Source organism: Cherax quadricarinatus, chromosome 32 (assembly GCF_038502225.1).
Source record: "Cherax quadricarinatus isolate ZL_2023a chromosome 32, ASM3850222v1, whole genome shotgun sequence".
NCBI classification, from domain to species: domain Eukaryota; kingdom Metazoa; phylum Arthropoda; class Malacostraca; order Decapoda; family Parastacidae; genus Cherax; species Cherax quadricarinatus.
Genome location: NC_091323.1, coordinates 24,071,305 through 24,094,890, shown reverse-complemented (window position 1 = coordinate 24,094,890; position 23,586 = coordinate 24,071,305). Strand labels below are relative to the sequence as shown.

At 44.8% G+C, this 23,586-nt stretch overlaps 1 protein-coding gene and 1 long non-coding RNA gene across 5 annotated transcripts in view; one reads left to right on the top strand and one right to left on the bottom strand.

Annotated features, from left to right (window-relative positions):
* LOC138853510 (uncharacterized) overlaps positions 1-23,586 on the top strand; it is a 211,779-nt gene that overhangs the window by 173,268 nt on the left and 14,925 nt on the right. The gene's annotated exons all lie outside the window — the stretch shown is intronic.
* LOC128690286 (mucin-2) overlaps positions 8,484-23,586 on the bottom strand; it is a 111,733-nt gene continuing 96,630 nt past the window's right edge. For all 4 annotated transcript variants that reach the window (XM_070090537.1, XM_070090538.1, XM_070090539.1 and 1 more), the window contains 4 exons: positions 20,914-22,517; positions 16,896-17,008; positions 9,296-10,219; positions 8,484-8,841 (listed from right to left, as the gene is read on the bottom strand). In XM_070090537.1, coding sequence (XP_069946638.1) covers positions 8,708-8,841; positions 9,296-10,219; positions 16,896-17,008; positions 20,914-22,517 — 2,775 coding nt within the window. In that variant the 3' untranslated portion in view covers positions 8,484-8,707. The remainder of the gene's footprint in view (positions 8,842-9,295; positions 10,220-16,895; positions 17,009-20,913; positions 22,518-23,586) is intronic.

Sequence of the window (23,586 nt, the reverse complement as noted above, 5' to 3'; positions counted from 1 at the left end):
CTACAATCGTACCAATTCCAAAGCCCAAGGACCCAGGCAGTATGAGACCCATATCGCTGACCAGCTGCTTAGCCAAGACTGCTGAGAGGATGGTGTTAAACCGCCTCCTATGGAAACTTGGACCCTCTCATCATCACATATTTGGCTTCACCAAAGGAGTGGGAACAGCAGAGTGCATAACCACTCTACTAAGCCAGATTGCTGATAGCAACAAAAAAAACTAGTATCGTCGTTTACCTCGACCTTGAGAAGGCATTTGAGCTAGCCAGCCCCACAGCAATTCTGGCAATACTAGCTCGGAAGGGAATCAAAGGACGCCTCCTGGCCTGGATAGAGTCCTACCTTAGGGGCAGGCAGGCCTGTGTCAGCTTTCAGGGACACTACTCTTCCTTTAAAACCCTGGAAAACGGTACGCCACAAGGAGGTGTGCTCAGTCCTACCCTGTTTAACATCCTCATGCAGGAACTTGTGAGCCTTCCCTTTCATAGTGGTACACAGCTCCTCAGCTATGCTGATGATCTTGCACTAGTAGTGAATGGGAAAGGCAATTTAGAACGACAGGTTCAGAGAGCTTTGGACCTAATTATGCAGTCTTGCAAGGAACTAGGCCTCAAGATCTCGGCCGAGAAATCTCTTGCAATGATGTTCAAGGGACCAGATCCTATGAATAGATTACGTATTCAGGATATAGAACTTGAGTGGACAGGCTCCTACCTGTACTTGGGAATCTACATTGATAAAAAGCTGACCTTTCAGAAACAGGCCGAGTATGTCAGGTCACGTGCTCTACTCAGACTCAACGCCATGAGAGCCATGACGAGGCACCGTGCAGGGGCAAGCAAAGATGTACTTCGCTTGTACTATATACAAGCTATTCGCTCGCTCATTGACTATGGTGCACCGGCTTTAGCTCATCTCTTCCCGCAGAGCAGGCAAAGGGTGGAGGTCGTACAAAACCAGGCGATAAGAACTATGCTTGGTGCCCCCATCTGGACCAACACAGTATGTCTCAGATCTGAGGCCCGGCTTCCTTCCTTGGCTGACAGAGTAAGATACATAAACGCCTGCAAAGTGGCCACGATTCTGCACCGGCAGCAAGTTACCCCACTAAGGAGACGGATATTAACAACCATGTCACAAGATCCCACACTCTTCACGGATTACTCCTGGATTCGTTCATTTTGTGCTGCTGGGCGGAAGCTGCTGCCTGTACAGCTGCTCTGTGAGAAGAGTTGTGACCTTCCTGTTGCTGGGTACCATCCACCACCTCCCTGGCGCCCAGATCCAGCCGATGTTTTCATTATGCAGCTACCCATCTCTAAGTGTCTCTGCAGTCAAGACACCCTCAGCAATCATGCTGAGACAAGCATGGCACTGGCAGAGGGAGGCACGTGTGCAGTGTATTTCACAGATGGTTCTGTCGACCCTGACAGGAAGAGAGCAGCAGCTGGACTGTACCACAATGGTCACACACAAGGCTGGCGACTCCCTGACCACTGCACGATCCTTCAAGCTGAGCTGGTGGCGATTCAGCAGGCATTGTCACATGCCCTACGACATCGACTCCGACCTGTCATACATGTTGATTCCACCTCTGCAATCAATGCCCTCTCCCATCCTCAACCACAGGATAATGTTCACCTCATCACATCGATCCTGAGCATAATGACAGCCTTAGAAGTTCAGGGTAATAGATCGACATTGAACTGGATCCCCAGCCATGCTGGCATCCGGGGAAATGAGGCGGCAGATGATGCAGCCAAGGCAGCAACAGACTATCCACATGTTGGGATTACTATCCCAATCAGCCTACGACAGACCAAACTGGTGGCTGCCAGAGCCACGAAACTTATGGGGGAGGTCTTAGGTGATACCCCATCTCAACAGTGGTACCGAGCAGCGACTCAGGGAGAACCCCCTCCATATGATAGAAGCTGGTCCAGAGCGCAGTGTACCGCCATCCATCGGCTTCGTTTGGGCTTTCCCACAGCCAAGAGGATGGTAGACAAGGCAGAGGAGGAGATGTGCCAGTACTGTCAGCACGTTGTCCAGCGGCCCCTAACACACTATCTTCTAGAGTGCGAAGCTACTAAGACACTCCGCAGGCAACTAGGGGTGATATTCCCTCCCGAAGAGGACCCAGAGATGACTGCGGCCACACTAGTGTACCATGGGGTCAACGAACCAGACAAGCTGTTACCTGTAATAATGACATATCCTCCTCCTCGCTAGTGTCCATAGTTACATATGGTGTCGCTTATGAGATGCACCAGTTGAACTGACCAGAGGGGCGCTTGAGCGGCATGCGTCGCATCATTGTGGAAACCTTTCTCCATCGGGAGCCAGAGACGGGTCATCGCAAGATTGGGACCCGTGCCAGGACTATGGTCTTGGCGAACATTATACATACACACAACCGACCTGGTAGCACAAGCTATCAGGTCCAACTCACACCCACCCACATCCACTCATGTATTTATCCAACCTATTTTTAAAGCTACACAACGTTCTGGCCTCTATAACTGTACTTGGGAGTTTGTTCCACTCATCCACAACTCTATTACCAAACCAGTACTTTCCTATATCCTTCCTGAATCTGATTTTTTCCAACTTTAAACCATTGCTGCGAGTCCTGTCTAGGCTAGATATTTTCAGCACACTATTTACATCCCCTTTATTTATTCCCGTCTTCCATTTATACACCTCAATCATATCCCCCCTAATTCTACGTCTTTCTAGAGAGTGCAGATTCAGGGCCCTTAGTCTATCCTCATAGGGAAGGTTTCTGATACTTGGGATCAACTTTGTCATCCTCCTTTGTACATTTTCCAGAGCATTTATATCCATTCTGTAATACGGTGACCAAAACTGTGCAGCATAATCTAAATGAGGCCTAACCAAGGATGTATAGAGTTGAAGAACAACCTGAGAACTCCTATTATTTATGCTTCTTGATATGAAGCCAAGGATTCTATTAGCTTTATTGCGAACACTTATGCACTGTTGTCTTGGTTTCAGATTACTGCTAACCAGAACTCCTAAATCTTTTTCGCAATCCGTAATATTAAGATCTATCTACATTATTTAGTTTATATGTGGCATGGTTATTGTCCTGTCCAACATTTAGAACTTTGCATTTGTCTATATTAAACTGCATCTGCCACCTCTCCGACCACTGCATCAGTCTATTCAAATCTTCCTGGAGTGCTCTAATGTCCTCGTCAGAATGAATTCGACGGCCTATTTTGGTGTCATCGGCAAACTTGCTGATGTCGCTCTTTATGCCCTCATCTATGTCGTTTATGTATATTGTGAACAATAAAATGGTATAAAATACCGACAGGTTGTTAGCTAAGACACATATGCAACAGTTAGGTATCTTTATTTCGAAACGTTTCGCCTACACAGTAGGCTTCTTCAGTCGAGAACAGAGAAGTTGATAGAAGCAGAAGAGACTTGAAGACGATGTAATCAGTCCATCACCCTTAAAGTTTTGAGGTGGTCAGTTCCTCAGTCTGGAGAAGAATATTGTTTCAGACAATGGAACAATATTCTTCTCCAGACTGAGGGACTGACCACCTCAAAACTTTAAGGGTGATGGACTGATTACATCGTCTTCAAGTCTCTTCTGCTTCTATTAACTTCTCTGTTCTCGACTGAAGAAGCCTATTGTGTAGGCGAAACGTTTCGAAATAAAGATACCTAACTGTTGCATATATGTATATTGTGAACAGCAGGGGGCCCATCACTGACCCCTGTGGAACACCGTTCGTGACGCTTCCCCACTCTGATTTCTCCCTATTTGTCAACCATGCCTCTATCCAGGAAAAAAATTTTCCTATTCCATGTGCCTTAATTTTCCTCAATAGTCTCTGATGTGGGACCCTGTCAAAAGCCTTACTGAAGTCCATATACACAATATCATATTCATTACCATGATTAACCTCCTCAAATACCTTAGTGAAAAAAGTTAATAAATTCGTAAGGCAGGAACGCCCCTTTGTAAAACCATGCTGAGATTCGTTGATTAATTTATGCTTTTCAAGGTGGCTACGAACTGCCTCGGCAATTATTGATTCCATAAATTTTCCCACTATGGAGGTTAGGCTTATTGGTCTATAGTTCGAAGCTAAGGACCTGTCACCTGCTTTGAAAATAGGTATCACATTTGCCATTTTCCACTTATCTGGCACCATGCCAGTTTGTAGTGATATGTTGAAAAGATTAGCCAAAGGTTTGCTAAGCTCCTCTTTACATTCCTTTAGAACCCTTGCATGTGTTAAAACTTCTACACATTTCCTTATCGCTGTCAGTGAGCTGACCCGAGGAACTTTTGAGTGGGCCTATCTTGTCCCTGATCTTACTTCTGTATACCTGAAAGAATCCTTTTGGGTTAGTCTTCGAATCTCTTGCAACTTTAACCTCATAATCTCTTTTTGCTTTTTTCTAATTCCTTTTTTTATTTCTCTCTTTAACTGAATATATCGATTTCTTAATTGCCCCTCCCCTCTTTTGATTTGCCTATATATGTCTCTCTTTTGACCAATTAGATATTTTAATCTATTGTTCATCCATTTAGGATCATTTTTGTTTGATCTGATTTCCCTATTTGGAACATAATTTGACTGAGCAGCTAGAACTATGCCCTGGAAAGCGTCATATCGGCAACCATTACCACCTACCTGACCCTTAGTCAGGTCATTCCAGTTCAGCCCACCTAAGTAATTTTTCAGTCCTATGAAATCAGCCAAGCGGAAGTCAGGGACAGAGACTTGATTGCCATTATTAGGGGAATTCCATGATATATTAAAACTGAGTGATTTGTGATCACTTTCCCCAAGTTCATCATTAACCTCAAGATTATTAATTAGTGTTTCCCTACTGGCAAGAACCAAGTCAAGGAGGTTATTTCCCCTAGTTGGCTCTGTCACAAACTGTTTTAAAAAACAATCCTGGATCGTATCAAGAAAGTCACCTGACTCTAAATTTCCTGTCAAATTGCTCCAGTCAATCTGTCTATAGTTGAAATCTCCCATTAGCACAACATTTTCGTATGTAGATGCCTTACGAATTTCGTCCCATAGAAGTTTACTGCACTCCCTATCAAGATTTGGGGCCCTGTAAATCACACCCAAAATTAGTTTTTCTCGGCCCTCGAGAAGCTGTAACCAAACAGATTCAGTGGCTGACGCTTCTAATTTAATATCTTGTTGATAAATTAGACACATGTGCAACTCTTGGGTATCTTTATTGAGGAAACGTTTCGCCACACAGGGGCTTCATCAGTCCATACAAAGGAGAATCTTGAAGAACAGGAGGAGAATGAGGTAATCAGTCCCTCAACCTTGAGTCGATATGGTCAGTCCATCAATCTTGAATAGAATACGGCATACGTGCTGAGAAGGAGCTTATAAACCGTTGGCAGGAGAGGTGAAGCAGTCATAGGTCGTGTAACATTTGTTCAATGTTGAAGTAGGTCGTGCCCAAGAACTAGGCAAGCGAAGAATTCCCAAGTATTAAGATCCCAAGAAGTTGCAGTGTCTGACAGGTTTGTAGATGAATGGTTCAGAGAACCGACATGTTGATAAATTAGACACATGTGCAACTCTTGGGTATCTTTATTGAGGAAACGTTTCGCCACACAGAGGCTTCAACAGTCCATACAAAGGAGAATCTTGAAGAACAGGAGGAGAATGAGGTAATCAGTCCCTCAACCTTGAGTCGATGCCACTGTGTGGCGAAACGTTTCCTCAATAAAGATACCCAAGAGTTGCACATGTGTCTAATTTATCAACATGTCGGTTCTCTGAACCATTCATCTTTAATATCTTGTCTAACACAACAATTTAAATTGTCTCTGACATACATCGCTACTCCACCACCTTTCCTGTTGACCCTGTCAGTGTGGAATAATTTATAGCCTTGTATGTGACATTCAGAGGGCATCTCTCTATCTTTCAGATTGAGCCAGGTCTCTGTTATAGCAATAATATCTATGTTTCCTGCACTTGCAATTAGTCTTAGCTCATCTATCTTATTTCTTACACTCCTGCTATTAGTATAGTAAACCTTAAGGGAGCTAGTCCCTTGCTGCCCTCTGCTGTCCCCCTTTGTTTGCTGACCTGATCTATTCTTTTTATTTATAACTTCATGCTGAATGCCTTTTATACATTTACTGTTTCCAACCCTAGTGTTGCAACCTGCTTGTTTCCCACACACACCCATACCTCTATCTTCCATCAGTTTAAAGTCATAGGCATTTCACTAATGGCCTTCTCAATCAAGTCTGCAAGTGCTACCACCCCAGCCCCAGAGAGATGTACCCCATCCCTTGCATACATATCATGTTTGCCATAAAAGCTGTTCCAGTTGTCAATGAATGGGATTGCAAGTTCCTTGCAGTATCTGTCTAGCCAGCAATTTACACCAATTGCCCTAGACAACCATTCATTTCCTACTCCCCTTCTAGGCAAGATGCTACATATGATTGGGATCCCTCCCTTAGACTTAATGAAATCTATAGCTGACCTGTACTTATCTAGCAGCTCTTCTCTCCTACCCTTCCCAATATCATTTCCACCAGCACTGAGACAGATAATGGGCTTGTTCCCATTACCTGACATGATATTATCCAGCCTGTTGACAATGTCCCCAACACCAGCTCCAGGGAAGCACACTCTATCTCTCATCTTCTTATTCCTATTACAAAAAGCACGGTCAATATATCTTACCTGAGAGTCACCAACCACAAGAATGCGCTTACCTCCATTAGCAGGGGCAGTAGTACCCTTACCTTCACTGGCCACTGAAGTACATTCATCCTGAAGAACAGAGAAGCGATTTCCTACCTTCAGATCTTCACTCTTAACTTTCCTTACTCTGATGCGCCTCCCATTACTGTGAACCACTCGCCACTTGTAGCAGGTGCTGGGCTGCACCTCACTGCTGGTAGCCGTTGCTACCTCCCCAACTACAGCCTCCTCACAGCGAGAGACAGACTGCACCTCACTGCTAGAAGCCTCATTCCCCACAACTCCAGCCACCTCACACTCTCTCCCAGACCCATTGAGGTGGACCTTCAACCTCCTAATCTCCTCCTGGAGAAGCAAGACCTCCTCCTTCAACTCTCCAACCTCAATTTTTAAAACACTGCAGAAGCAAGCCATGCTTTGTAACCGTCCACGCTAATCCCCAAAGCAGCTCAGGGTCCATCAGTCTTGAGTAGAATACGGCATATGAGCGGAGAAGGAGCTTATAAACCGTAGGTAGGAGAGGTGCAGCAGTCATAGGTGGTGTCACATTTGCCCGATGTGGAAGCAGGTCGTGTCTGATCTTACTAGGTCAAGGCATAAGCCGGTGGGAGAATTGGACCTGCCTCACATAGGCCAGGAGGCCTGTTGCAGTGTTCCTTCTTTATTATGTTCTTACAGGAACCTGGTCTATGCATACCTACACTCTGTGAATAACACACAAATAACATTAAATTATTTTACTAGGAAATGTTTTAATTTACGACGATTTTTATCAATCCAATGGATTGATAAAGCTTCACATGAGCAAAGGTTTTCTTCATAAAAACGCTCTAAAGTTGCAAATTTGTTTCAGCAGTCTAATAAAAAAAAGGGTAGCTCTGCTACTGTAGGGACACTACTCCCACGAGCCCTCTTAGGGCGGGGAAGGTGCTAAAGCCACAGCTTGCTACCACCTGCAGCTCATATGACTGCCACTCCCACGAGCCCCCCTGGGGCGGGGCAGATGGTAGACCAGATAATTAGCTGCTCTTTACGAGTCCCGTGAGGGCGGGGAATGGGGCTAGGCCTGGGGACAGTTGGCAGACATAGGTCTCAGACACTCCCAAGACAGGGAGCCAAGGCCTGGTCACTATCTGGAAAAGACCCGGGCCGGGAGAGTCCTGCGAATCAAGAACAACAAGAACAACAACATTTCTGCTGCTAATGTTTCATACAACTATTTTTGTCTGTTACTCCGTATTAATTACACTGGGATTTGTGTTTATTGTTAATAATCTGTTTTAAAGGCACAGATCAGCCGTGTCATGCAGTTTTTATTAAATGTATATGACCATTTTTTATTTTTAGATAACATAAAATATAGGAATAGTCTGTTAATAATCCTTGAACAGTACATTATTCACAATCAGCATCTTTCTTGGAGGATACTGGTTATTCAACATGATTGTATGTTTTTATTTTGAAAGAAAGAAACTTTTCATCTTTTTCTGCCTTGTAAAATGTAATGGTTGGGTGTTATTTAACTATTGATGTCTGCATTGAGACAGACGACTTCTATGGAAGGCAATGCAACTTTTTAGATGACAACAGCTCATTAATAGATTTAGTAAGCGGCCAGCCTTCGTTGGAAGTAGTGACAGCACAGACGATGCCAACACATTAACGTCTATATATTGATGATCACATTCTTCCTAAAATGTGTTTGTCTGGTTTAATAAAAGAACATTTACTACAAATATTAACTTTACTAAAATATTCACATATTTCAAACACAGAGTCCCATACTTTCACCCAACTATATCCATGCTATAATAATCCCAATAAGTCGTTATATTATAGCTCAGCATAACAACAAAGCATCAGTATACTTCAGAGGAATTAAACATACAACACAGGCTATGGAAATAATAACCAGTGTATGGGTGGGAGGTACTGTAGCAGTAGTAGTGGCACTATCAGCATATTGGGAGACATTGCACTCCGACTGGTGTGCAGCGGCACTCTTTGCACTTGGCTGAGAGCTCGGGAATTCTATCCTTTACCACGTACATGCGACCGTAGATGTTGCACCCAGATAGTTTCAGAAGACCTGTACAGAAAATAACATACATTGTGTAGTGAGCTTAATAATCCATGTGTCTGTGTACTAGGAAATGTAAAATAATTTCTTAATCTGTGTTGGCAGCTTCAAAAGACTCGCACAAAAAGTAACGTATACTGACTTAGTGATGAAAAGTTTATTAATGAATATGATGATCTATTAGGAGGAAAACCATGATTATTAACTAGCATCGATATTAAACAAATGACTCAGGAAATCGTAATAACATGATTGCAAACAAATCACAGAACGGCTGGAGCTCGAATTCTTGGCAAACGAGTCCTAAAACTCGCAGGCCAGTGTATTATCCAGCCAACCCGTTCTGCGATTTGATAAAATTAATCACATGAGTTCGTGCATAGAAGAGAATAATAATGATGGGATGAAGAATTGAGACATGGGATGGGTGACAAACTGGTGTGATAAATTTTTGTTTACCTACCTGATGCTAATACTGGATCAGTAGCCAATGGTAGTTGATCTCTGACAGCTGGTGGTATCTCTGGTAGAGAAGAAGCGATCTTAACTGGCACTATTGGTTTTGGTGTTATTTGGTTCGGTCCAAACCTGACTGGTGGTGGGTTTTGTCCCTCAGGAAGATCGAAAATATCTTGAAGCAGTAGATTGGCAATATCGTTGGACACTATTGGTCGTGAATTTTGAGTGGGAATTACCACTGGCCGTGAATTTGGTGGGGAATTTTGTAGAGGAATCTCTATTGGTCGTGAATTTTGTAGGTGACTCTCTACTGGTCGTGAATTTTGTGTGGGAATTTCTGCTGGTCGTGAATTTTGTGTGGGAATTTCTGCTGGTCGTTGATTTTGTAGGGGAGTCTCTTCTAGTCGTGAGCTCTGGATAGGAATGATAGTGGTGGTTTTTGGTGGAGGAGGAGGAGCAGGTGGGAGATGAGGAGGGAGAGTTGTATCTGCAGGTGACATAGTCGTAGTATCTGGTAACGTCGTTGGTGGTGGACGACTGGGCGGGAACAAAGGAAGATGTGTTTCGGGGAGGTCTAGGTCTTTCAAGGGAATATGTGGCTTTGGTGTTACTGTGGGCATGGTGTTGGGAATCTCAGGTGATGTGACTTCAGTTGAAAGAGGGCGTGATAACAGGTCGTGATAAGGACGTATTGGGCGTTCTGTGGGGCGACGGAAGGGCAAGAATGGTCGCCGTTGGAAAGATTCATCCGTGACGGGCCGGATAATGGTACGGCGAGGCGGCAGGAGGGGGTTGCGGCGATCACCAATGGGAAGGCGAGAGTGAGTGCGACGGGTGGTTGTCGGGGTAGAGGAAGTGGCTGCTTCAGTAACATCATCGGAATTTTCGATGGCTACATTCTCAGAGTCACTGCTGATTTGATCATTCTCTGGGGAAAAAAATAGTGAATGTTTATTAAAAGAAGCACAAGTATGCTCTAATTAAGCTTTTAATTAAGAGTTAGCAGATATGACAACGATGGGAGCAACTTTGTTGATGAATGAAAAGAACATACTTGCCAGGATTTAAAAGCACTTCACTTTTAATAAGGGTTAATTCATAGACTATTATTTCTCTTAAAATTTGATTCATGTGGAAACCTATAGGACAGGATGATGAGTACATTTTTTTTTATTTTGCACATGATCTTTGAGTAATTTAAGTCCAAACTGGAGTCCAAAAGGAAGAGTACTGAAATAAAGCGAGAATTAATATTGTTGTGTGCTGAAAAAACATTACCTGGAGTTTACCTGGAGAGAGTTTCGGGGGTCAACGCCCCCGCGGCCCGGTCTGTGACCAGGCCTCCTGGTGGATCAGCGCCTGATCAACCAGGCTGTTGCTGCTGGCTGCACGCAAACCAACGTACGAGCCACAGCCCGGCTGATCAGGAACTGACTTTAGTTGCTTGTCCAGTGCCAGCTTGAAGACTGCCAGGGGTCTGTTGGTAATCCCCCTTATGTGTGCTGGGAGGCAGTTGAACAGTCTCGGGCCCCTGACACTTATTGTATGGTCTCTTAACGTGCTAGTGACACCCCTGCTTTTCATTGGGGGGATGGTGCATCGTCTGCCAAGTCTTTTGCTTTCGTAGTGAGTGATTTTCGTGTGCAAGTTTGGTACTAGTCCCTCTAGGATTTTCCAGGTGTATATAATCATGTATCTCTCCCTCCTGCGTTCCAGGGAATACAGGTTTAGAAACCTCAAGCGCTCCCAGTAATTGAGGTGTTTTATCTCCGTTATGCGCGCCGTGAAAGTTCTCTGTACATTTTCTAGGTCGGCAATTTCACCTGCCTTGAAAGGTGCTGTTAGAGTGCAGCAATATTCCAGCCTAGATAGAACAAGTGACCTGAAGAGTGTCATCATGGGCTTGGCCTCCCTAGTTTTGAAGGTTCTCATTATCCATCCTGTCATTTTTCTAGCAGATGCGATTGATACAATGTTATGGTCCTTGAAGGTGAGATCCTCCGACATAATCACTCCTAGGTCTTTGCAAAAAGTATTTAAAAAAATGAAGGGAGGACATAAGAAGGCTGGTGACTTTCTGCAGACAAACATAATTGCGAGAGACGTATGTGTTTATGTATGTATGTATGTTCGTTGGGAAATTGGTAAGCGTTATAATGTTATGTTTAGTATGCAGAGCCTGAATAAGTGAACCTTTGTTCTGCTTCTTTAGTACGAAGTCTGCTATTACTGTATAATATATTAACGAGGAAACGCTAAACTCGTAAAGTAATATCTGTGTACGGGGACTCGGAGGTACACCTTTGATATACATTTGATGAGCTCCGAGAGTTTTTCTACTTCCGGAGCCCGACCATAGTCCAGGATTGTCAGGTGCTCGCCTGGTTAACCAGGCTGTTACTGCTGGTGGTCCTCTGACCCACACATCCATCAGAGTCTGGTTGATCTGGCACCTGGTGAAGACTCTTGTCCAATTTCCTATTGATGACTTCTACACTTGTCCCAGCAGTGTTACTGATATCTTCTGGTAAGATGTTGAATAGTCTGGGGTCACGGACGATGATACAGTGTTTCCTTATTGTGCCACCTGAACTCCTGCTTTTCATTGGGTGTATTTTGCACTTCCTTCCATATCTCTCCTTCCAATATGTTATGGCAGTGTGCAGATTTGGGACACGGCCCTCAAGTACTTTCCAGGTATATATTATCATGTATCGCTCTCTCCTCTGCTCAATTGAGTACACATTTAAGACTTAAGGCCTTCCCAGTAATTTGAATGCTTTATTGGCTATGCGGGTCGTAGAAGATTTCTGTATCTGTTCCATCTTTGATATTTCTCCTCTCCTGAACGGGGCTTCAATTCCTTCCATCAAGAACTCTTCCCTTAAATCAAGCCATCACCTTTCAAAAGTGCACGAAATTGAAATATTGTATAGGCTTCTTGCTTGAGATATTTCATAGAAGAGTGTTGCGAGAAACGATCAGTATGTTTGTTAGAATAAATGATGGTGAACATAATAAAGCTGTAGGGAAGATGGTTGCGAGGAAGTTATTGCTTAAGAAAATGTAAAAAATTAATGGAAATAAGAGTGACTAGCTTGCAACAACGGTTAATGATATCTGGTATTATATCTGATAGTAGTAAGAAAATATGATATACTTTAGTGCGGTATAAACCTTGGTAACTGATACCGACAAACTGGTTTAGAAAGACACGTGAGCAAACACTAGAACCTAAAGACCGAGAAATTCAGCGCCCTCATTACCAGCACCGTTTCCTCGCTAAGATACGTTGGCGATATATTGGCTTTCTATTCGAAACGTTTCAGTATCCAGGCCCTCTTCAAAACGATTAGTGCTGTCGAGCCATCAATAAGGTGTATACTTGATTTCGAAAAAGATGGCAAACTTCTTTCCTCGACGTCCTGATGTGCAGGTCTCCCGACAGTGACAGATTTCTCTTCAATGTGTACGGGAAACCTACCAACACTTCTATTCGCACCAGATACCCGCATTAAGAGGTGTCCTTATTAGCTTCTTCTTGAGAGCTTTTCGCATCTCCAGCCCTTGTTTTCTTGAAGAATGTATTTACGTAACACAAGACTTCACACGTCTTCAGTTTCCATCTTTCTTCATCCGGGATTGCAGATTCAAGGCACAAGCTGTCCTCAGCAAATCCCCCATGGAACAGTCCTCTAAGCATTTCACAGTACTCTCATGTGGTGATAATGACACGAATACTTGCCAAGTACTTGCTAAGAGCAACATAAATGTTTCCATCATAAACACGTCATCTATCAAATACCTTACTGTGAAATGTAGCCCCCACACATCTAACTTCCACAGCGGGCGTCTACATCATTCCCTGTGGATACTGTCCCAAGAAATGCGTATGGGAAACAGGCAGAAATCTTTCAGTCCGCGTCAACGAACATCGAAACGCCAGCAACAGAGACGACGTAAGGTACGCCTGCGTCATCCACAGGGACTCCATGGGACATTTGATGAATCAGGATGAGGCAGAGTTCGTCCTTGCAGAACTAGATCTTAGACGCCGACGATGTCTGGAAGCCTCGCTAACTGCCATAACCGACACCATAGAACATGATACTGGAGACTACAGAAATTCAAAAACATTAGCATACATGATACTCAACCAGGCAAAGCACCACCTTCCTAACAACACAGGAGTCACGTGATTCCATTGACTACCTGTCCTCATCCCAATATGGCATTCTTCAGCAGAGCCGGCCTTAGGAGGTGCGGGGCCCATTTGGGAACAATTTTGGTGGATCCCATGTATGGAAAGCAATCAAACTATGCGCTTAAAAAATGCATGCGAGTTAATAGAACAAACAAATGTAAGCTACATTTTAAGTAACAAACAACATTTGTATATCACCTCTGAAAAGTACATAGTCACAATACCACTTGCTTTAGTGACTGTGAAATGATTTATTAATTCGCCAACATATTATATCCAAAGCCCCTCTTCTTTTTTTTTTTTTACTTCGTGTTGTTGTGTGTACTTGACAAGCCGAGAGTAGATTACACTCTAGCGCGGGGCCCCCTTAGGCGCGGGGCCCAATTGGGGGCAATCTGCTTAAGGCCGGCCCTGTTCTTGAGGTCACCATGTGTCACTCATCTCACTCTCCGCTTATACATATTGTCTTTTTAACCTCTTTGTTAGAAGCGATCAGGGTCCCAGGACCGAAACGTTTTCTAATAAATATGTCTAGTGTTTGCTCATGTATCATTCTAAACCAGCACCAGATACCTGGGTACTCACCAGCACCAGATACCTGGGTACTCACCAGCACCAGATACCTGGGTACTCACCAGCACCAGATACCTGGGTACTCACCAGCACCAGATACCTGTGTACTCACCAGCACCAGATACCTAGGTACTCACCAACACCAGATACCTGGGCACTCACTAGCACCAGATACCTGGGTACTCACCAGCACCAGATACCTGGGTACTCACCAGCACCAGATACCTGGGTACTCACCAGCACCAGATACCTGGGTACTCACCAACACCAGATACCTAGGTACTCACCAACACCAGATACCTGGGCACTCACTAGCACCAGATACCTGGGTACCCACCAGCACCAGATACCTGGGTACTCACCAGCACCAGATACCTGGGTGCTCACTAGCATCAGATACCTGGGTACTCACCAGCACCAGATACCCGAGTACTCACCAGCATCAGATACCTGGGTACTCACAAACACAAGATACCTGGGTACTCACCAGCACCAGATATCTGGGTACTCACCAGCACCAGATACCTGGGTACTCATCAACACCAGATATTTGGGTGCTCGCCAGCACCAGATACCTGGGTACTCACCAGCACCAGATACCTGGGTACTCACCAGCACCAGATCCCTGGGTACTCGCCAACACCAGATACCTGGGTAGTCACCAGCACCAGATACCTGAGTACTCACTAACACCAGATACCTGAGTGCTCACAAGCACCAGATACCTGGGTACTCACAAGCATCAGATACCTGGGTACTCACAAGCACCAGATACCTGAGTACTCACCAACACCAGATACCTGGGTACTCACCAGCACCAGATACCTGGGTACTCACCAACACCAGATATTTGGGTAATCGCCAGCACCAGATACCTGAGTACTCAACAGCACCAGATACCTGGGTACTCAACAGCACCAAATACCTGGGAACTCACCAACACCAGATACCTAGGTACTCACCAACACCAGATACCTGGGCACTCACTAGCACCAGATACCTGGGTACTCACCAGCACCAGATACCTGGGTACTCACCAGCACCAGATACCTGGGTTCTCACTAGCACTAGATACCTGGGTACTCACCAGCACCAGATACCTGGGTACTCACCAGAACCAGATATTTGGGTACTCACCAGCACCAGATACCTGGGTACTCACCAGCACCAGATACCTGGGTACTCACCAGCACCAGATACCTGGGTTCTCACTAGCACCAGATACCTGGGTACTCACCAGCACCAGATACCTGGGTACTCACCAGAACCAGATACTTGGGTACTCACCAGCACCAGATACCTGGGTACTCACCAGCACCAGATACCTGGGTGCTCACTAGCACCAGATACCTGGGTACTCACCAGCACCAGATACCTGGGTACTCACCAGCACCAGATACCTGGGTGCTCGCCAGCACCAGATACCTGGGTGCTCACCAGCACCAGATACCTGGGTGCTCGCCAGCACCAGATACCTGGGTACTCACCAGCACCAGATACCTGGGTACGCACCAGCACCAGATACTTGGATACTCACCAGCACCAGATACCTGGGTACGCACCAGATACCTGGGTACTCACCAGCACCAGATACTGGGTACTCACCAGCACCAGATAACTGGGTACTCACCAGCACCAGATACCTGGGTACTCACAAGCACCCGATACCTGGGCAGTCAACACCACCAGATACCTGGGTACTCACCAGCCCCAGATACCTGAGTACTCACCAACACCAGATACCTGGGTACTCACCAGCGCCAGATACCTGAGTACTCACCAGCATCAGATACCTAGGTACTCATCAACACCAGATATTTGGGTACTCGCAAGCACCAGATACCTGGGTACTCACCAGCACCAGATACCTGGGTACTCATCAACACCAGATAATTGGGTACTCGCCAGCACCAGATACCTGGGTACTCGCCAACACCAGATACCTGGGTACTCACCAGCACCAGATACCTGAGTACTCACCAACACCAGATACCTGAGTACTCACAAGCACCAGATACCTGGGTACTCACAAGCACCAGATACCTGGGTACTCACAAGCACCAGATACCTGAGTACTCACCAACACCAGATACCTGGGTACTCACCAGCACCAGATACCTGGGTACTCACCAACACCAGATATTTGGGTAATCGCCAGCACCAGATACCTGGGTACTCAACAGCACCAGATACCTGGGTACTCAACAGCACCAGATACCTGGGCACTCTCCAGCACCAGATATTTTGGTAATCGCCAGCACCAGATACCTTGGTACTCAACAGCACCAAATACCTGGGTACTCAACAGCACCAAATACCTGGGCACTCACCAGCATCAGATACCTGGGTACTCACCAGCACCAGATACCTAGGCACTCACTAGCACCAGATACGTGGGTACTCGCCAGCACTAGATACTTGGGTACTTACCAGCACCAGATACCTGGGCACTCGCCAGCACGAGATACCTGGGTAATTAGCATCAGGTACTTCGGCACTCACCATCTCCAGCTACCTGGGTACTTATTAGTATCAGGTAATTGAACACTCACCTTACCAAGTACCTGGGTACTTATTAGTAACATGTACTTGGACAGTTACCATCACCAGGTATCTGGGGTACATATTAATATCAAGTACTTGGACACTTACCTTCACTAGGTACCTGGGTACTTACTACCGTCAGATACCTGGTCACTGACCATCACCAGGTACCTGGGCACTTATCAGCAACAGATACTTGGGCACTGACCATCACCAGGTACCTGGGCACTTATCAGCATCAGATACTTGGGCACTGACCATCACCAGGTACCTGGGTACTTACCAGCATCAGGTATAAAGATGGGCACCAAGGGTCGTGGTGACGAGTGCGTGTCATCATCGCTGAAGTCATGCTCTAGCTTGGTCAGGGCGTCAGCTGCCACGAAGGGAATGATTCTGTAAAATGTCACGTTGTTAACTACATGGATGATTGATAATTATCCCACACTAGTTAACATGTTAATTACTCAGCACAAGTCATACTTTATTCATTTATTCGGGGATGATTCTGTAAAATCTCATGATGTTGACTATATTGATGATTGATAATAACCACTGTGAAAAAAATAGTGAATTTCCAAGCACTTTTGTGATTTCTTACATTATCACAGTTCCTTGTTAATGATGTTTTTTCGCAGTGGTTATTTTGCATATTGTGATATCACCTATTTACTGTGATCTTATTACACACACACACACACACACACACACACACACACACACACACACACACACACACACACACGAAAGAGTCAAAGAGGCATCACCAGACATCATAGCAATCACAGAAACCAAGCTTACAGGTATGATAACAGATGCCATCTTCCCAACGGGATACCAGATCCTGAGGAAAGACAGAAGGAACAGGGGGGGGGGGAGGAGTGGTATTGCTGATCAAACACCGATGGAATTTTGATGAGCTGGATAGAGGAGACAGCGGAGAAGAAAGTGATTGCATAGCGGGAACGCTTCACTCTGGAGGTCCCAAGGTGATAATTGCAGTGATGTATAACCCACCACAGAACAGCAGGAGGCCAAGGCAAGAGTATGACGAGAGCAATAGAGCGATGGTTGACACACTGGCTGCAGTGGCCAGAAGAGCTCATACATGCAGGGCAAAGCTCCTGATCATGGGCGACTTTAACCACAAGGAGATCGAATGGGAGAACTTGGAGCCACATGGGGGCCAAGATACATGGAGGGCTAAGATGATGGAGGTGGTACTGGAAAACGTCATGTACCAACACGTAAGGGACACTACAAGAGAGAGAGGAGAGGATGAACCAGCAAAACTGGACTTAGTATTCACCTTGAGTAGTGCAGATATCGAGGACATCACATATGAAAGACCCCTTGGGGCCAGCGATCATGTGGTTTTGAGCTTCGAATACACAGTAGAGCTACAAGTGGGGGGGAAGCAGGAAGGCCAGGACGAATGAAACCAAACTACAGGAAAGGGGACTACACAGGAATGAGGAACTTCCTGAATGAGGTTCAGTGGGACAGAGAACTGGCAGGGAAACCAGTTAATGAGATGATGGAATATGTAGTCACAATGTGCAAGGAGGCTGAGGAGAGGTTTGTACCCAAGGGTAACAGGAATAATGAAAAAGCCAGGATGAGCCCATGGTTCACTCAAAGATGCAAGGAGGCAAAAACCAAGTGTGCTAGGGAATGGAAGAAATATAGAAGGCAAAGGACCCAGGAGAATAAGGAGAGCAGTCGTAGAGCCAGAAACGAATATGCACAGATAAGAAGGGAGGCCCAACGTCAATATGAAAACGACATAGCAGCAAAAGCCAAATCTGACCCGAAGCTGTTATACAGCCACATCAGGAAGAAAACAACCGTCAAGGACCAGGTAATCAGGCTAAGGAAGGAAGGAGGAGAGACAACAAGAAATGACAGTGAAGTATGTGAGGAACTCAACAAGAGATTCAAAGAAGTGTTCACAGAGGAGACAGAAGGGGCTCCAGAAAGACGGAGAGGTGGGGTACACCACCATGTGCTGGACACAGTACACACAACCGAGGAAAAAGTGAAGAGGCTTCTGAGTGAGCTAGATACCTCAAAGGCAATGGGGCCAGATAACATCTCTCCATGGGTCCTGAGAGAGGGAGCAGAGGCGCTATGTGTACCCCTAACAACAATATTCAATACATCTATCGAAACAGGGAGATTGCCTGAGGCATGGAAGACAGCAAATGTGGTACCAATCTTTGAAAAAGGAGACAGACATGAAGCACTAAACTACAGACCAGTGTCACTGACATGTATAGCATGCAAAATCATAGAAAAAATTGTCAGGAGAAGAATGGTGGAACATCTAGAAACGAATGATCTCATCACCAGCAGACAACATGGTTTCAGAGACGGGAAATCCTGTGTCACAAACCTACTGGAGTTCTATGACATGGTGACAGCAGTAAGACAAGAGAGAGAAGGGTGGGTGGATTGCATTTTCTTAGACTGCAAGAAGGCGTTTGACACAGTACCACACAAGAGATTAGTGCAAAAACTGGAGGACCAAGCAGGAATAACAGGGAAGGCACTGCAATGGATCAGGGAATACTTGTCAGGAAGACAGCAGCGAGTAATGGTACGAGGCGAGGTGTCAGAGTGGGCACCTGTGACCAGCGGGGTCCCACAGGGGTCAGTCCTAGGACCAGTGCTGTTTCTGGTATTTGTGAACGACATGACGGAAGGAATAAACTCCGAGGTGTCACTGTTTGCAGATGACGTGAAGTTGATTAGAAGAGTTCATTCGATCGAAGACCAGGCAGAAATACAAAGAGATCTGGACAGGCTGCAGACCTGGTCCAGCAACTGGCTCCTGGAGTTCAATCCCACCAAGTGCAAAGTCATGAGGATTGGGGAAGGGCAAAGAAGACCGCAGATGGAGTACAGTCTAGGGGGTCAGAGACTACAAACATCACTCAAGGAAAAAGATCTTGGGGTGAGTATAACACCAGGCACATCTCCTGAAGCGCACATCAACCAAATAACTGCTGCAGCATATGGGCGCCTGGCAAACCTCAGAACAGCATTCCGACATCTTAATAAGGAATCGTTCAGGACCCTGTACACCGTGTACGTTAGGCCCATATTGGAGTATGCGGCACCAGTTTGGAACCCACACCTAGCCAAGCATGTAAAGAAACTAGATAAAGTGCAAAGGTTTGCAACAAGACTAGTCCCAGAGCTAAGAGGTATGTCCTATGAGGAGAGGTTAAGGGAAATCAACCTGACGACACTGGAGGACAGGAGAGATAGGGGGGACATGATAACGACTTACAAAATACTGAGAGGAACTGACAAGGTGGACAAAGACAGGATGTTCCAGAGACTGGACACAGTAACAAGGGGACACAGTTGGAAGTTGAAGACACAGATGAATCAAAGGGATGTTAGGAAGTATTTCTTCAGCCACAGAGTAGTCAGGAAGTGGAATAGTTTGGGAAGCGATGTAGTGGAGTCAGGATCCATACATAGCTTTAAGCAGAGGTACGATAAAGCTCATGGTTCAGGGAGAGTGACCTAGTAGCGACCAGTGAAGAGGCGGGGCCAGGAGCTTGGAATCGACCCCTGCAACCTCAACTAGGTGAGTACAATTAGGTGAGTACACACACACACACACACATATATATATATATATATATATATATATATATATATATATATATATATATATATATATATATATATATATATATATATATATATATATATATATATATATATATATATATATATATATATATATATATATATATATATATATATATATATAATGACAACCACTGTGAAAGAATAGAGAAATTCCAAGCGCTTTTGTGACTACTCACATTATCAAGGAACAATGAAAGTAATGCATCAAAGGAAGGCATATAAAGGGTCTAGCCCACACCTGTGATAGTGAGGTGTGGGCTAGACCCTTTATATGCCTTCCTTTGATGCATTACTTTCATTGTTCCTTGATAATGCGAGTAGTCACGAAAGCGCTTGGAATTTCTCTATTCTTTCACAGTGGTTGGTTTGCATATATATTATTATTTTTTTATTATTATTATCGCACTGGCCGATTTCCACCAAGGCAGGGTGGCCCGAAAAAGAAAAACTTTCACCATCATTCACTCCATCACTGTCTTGCCAATAGGGTGCTTTACACTACAGTTTTTAAACTGCAACATTAACACACACACACACACACACACACACACACACACACACACACACACACACACACACACACACACACACACACACACACACACACATTTCCACTTATTCAGATATCTTACTTCAGGTTGGGGAGCGACGGAGGAAGTGTCGGATCTCCATTAGTGTCGTAGTCATCTGAGAGATCGAAGGTAGGTTGAATGCCTTCACTTTCACCTCTGATTCCTTGGAATCCTCCTTCAATAATGGGTTCAGAGGGTAGATCCGCCTGAGGTCCCGGTTGACCAAGAGCTGGAGACGACTGGAGATTAGCGGCGCTTGTCTGGCTGAAAGCAGGCTTGGGGCGAGTATGAATTGGATCGGGAAGGTTGATTAGAGAAATGGGTGGGAGGTGAATTGGAGTATGGTCGCTTTGTGTGGGACTGCTTTGAACAAAGGCATGAAGGGCAGGGTGGTGAGATGGGTTAAGTCGATTTGGTGGATGTAGGAAAGGCGATGGGTTCACTGCAGGTCTGTTAGTTTTTTCTTGTTCTTGTGTGGACGCAGTAGCCGAAGACTGGGTTGTGAGGTCATCGGTAGAAATGGGTGGAGGTGGAGTGAATCGGAATCGTGGAGGGACGAATTCAGGCCTAGTGTTTGGTCTTGGGCGTGGTCTAAAGGACTGAAGAGGTCTCTCTGGCCTTAATCTTTCTGGTCTTGTCCTGTCTGTGTTTTGTCTTTCTGGTTTCGTTCTCTCTGCATTTAGTGTCTCTGGTTTCGTTCTTTCTGGATTTGGTCTCTCTGGTTTTGATGTCTCTGGTTTTGGTGTCTGTGGGTTCGGTCTTTCTGGTATTGTCCTGTCTGCATTTAGTGTATCTGGTTGTGTTTCAGGTCTTGGACGGGTTGGTCGGTCTGGTCGCGTTAAAATGTTGAGGAGAGTACCCAGTAGAGATGGGCGAGCAGCTTCTGTAGCATTGTCAGCTTCAGACGCCTTGTGTTCTGGCTCCAGATCCACAGGGATCACTTCACCAACACCCACAACACCAGGTGGTGGATGGTTGCTAGCCATTACCGAGGTTCCTACAGTGATGTCGTAAGTTGGCAGGTCAGTTTCAGTGTAGATGTAATCAGTATCTACTGCCTCCTCAACTGGTGACGTATCATCCACAGAAGGTGATGTAGGTGAAGGATCTTCCTCTTCAGGGGTTGATGAGGTGATGGTGGTGGTGGTGGTGGTGGTAGTAGTAGTAGTAGTAGTAGTTGATTGGGTTGTGGTGGAGGGACTCTCCTCAGGTTTGATGGTTGTGTCTGAATCGAGCAAAGACACTACCGTTGTTAATTCCTCCAACGTTGGCTCTGATTCGTTCAGTGCATCACTGCTCGTTATAGATTCCTCGTTTAACTCTTCCTCTGTTGGAATATCCTTAGGTAACAGTGTTGTTTCTTCAATAGGAATGTCAGTAACAGCAGTTTCATCTTCATCCTTTGTCTCCATTGTAGTTGTAACAGTATTGTCTGTTACGTTTGTAGCTTTCTGTTTGCGGTCAGTCCTGACTCTGTTGTCGAATATAAGTATTGGACCGAAAGGCATTGCGTGTTGCGCACTGCCCTTCACAGTAACACCAGTCCCTACCTCCACCTGTTCCTTCCGGTTGAAAATCGAAGGACGGCGGGGTGGGATGAAAGGAGTGAGTTTCCTTCTGTCTTGGAGTAGAAACGCGTCGCCAACATGGCCCACGCCAGTTACCTGAAATTCAAGTATGGGGAAATATCATGTTAGTACACCTAACTTTCAAATTACTATAAATAATTTTTCAGACCATTATATTTTCAAAGTAAACGTTAATTTTAATTTGTTTGGAAGTTTTTACTTTATTGCAATTTTATCATGTCTGCATTGAAGCCTATGTAAGCTTATGTAATTATATTTTTGTTCAGTAACATGTTAAAATTATTTTATATAGCTAAAGTGAGCATTATATATTCCATACTTTAACGTAAGTAAATTGACCTCAGCGAAGACTTATTTTTGTTAAAAAACATGTGGGCAATAAAGTAGCTATGATTGCATTAACTGAATTATGCTACATTAGGAAATATATTATTGCAAGTTCGGAAAGCTTCGTTCTGTTTGTGAACATTCTGTATCTGATAAACACAGTACATTGCTGTCAGCGTCATTATTGTCTCTGGCCATGTCGTACAAATGTTGTCTGTATTGTTGCTCAGTGAAGCACTCTTGACGGCAGGTGGTGCAGTGTCATCGCGCAGTGGCTCGTCTGTCAATCACTATTTTGATATTGGTGATTACTTGCAGTCTATTTTTCTTAAAACATCCACCAACACCTTGTTCAGTACGTTAGTCTGTTGTCAGTTTTTTGTCAGAACACCTAAATGCCTCCACTACTCTCGAGTCACTGTTTTACTTGTCCAGTAATTGTTGTATTGACTTGTTCAATACTTGTTGCATTTAAATTCAACCTCCCCCAGCACCTTGAGTCACTGTTTACTGTGTTCAGGACGTTAGTACTTAGTCAGATTTTTGTCGGAATTCCTGTGGTCTTTGGTGCAGCTGCATCCCGTCTCGAGAAGTTAAAACTGTCGTTTTTAACACAGTACTTCTGCTTCATCTTGTTGTGTCATTGAATTCTAATTCTTCTTCCTCTTAAAAAAAAAAAAAACTGGCATTTGTATCTTGCAGCAAGTTTATGAAAGTCTGTGTTCAATTTATGGTGTCTCCATGCAAGCTTGTTGGTTTATTTTGTAATATGGCTGTAACCTAGTGCTCTAAAATACTTATTATAACATGCTCAATG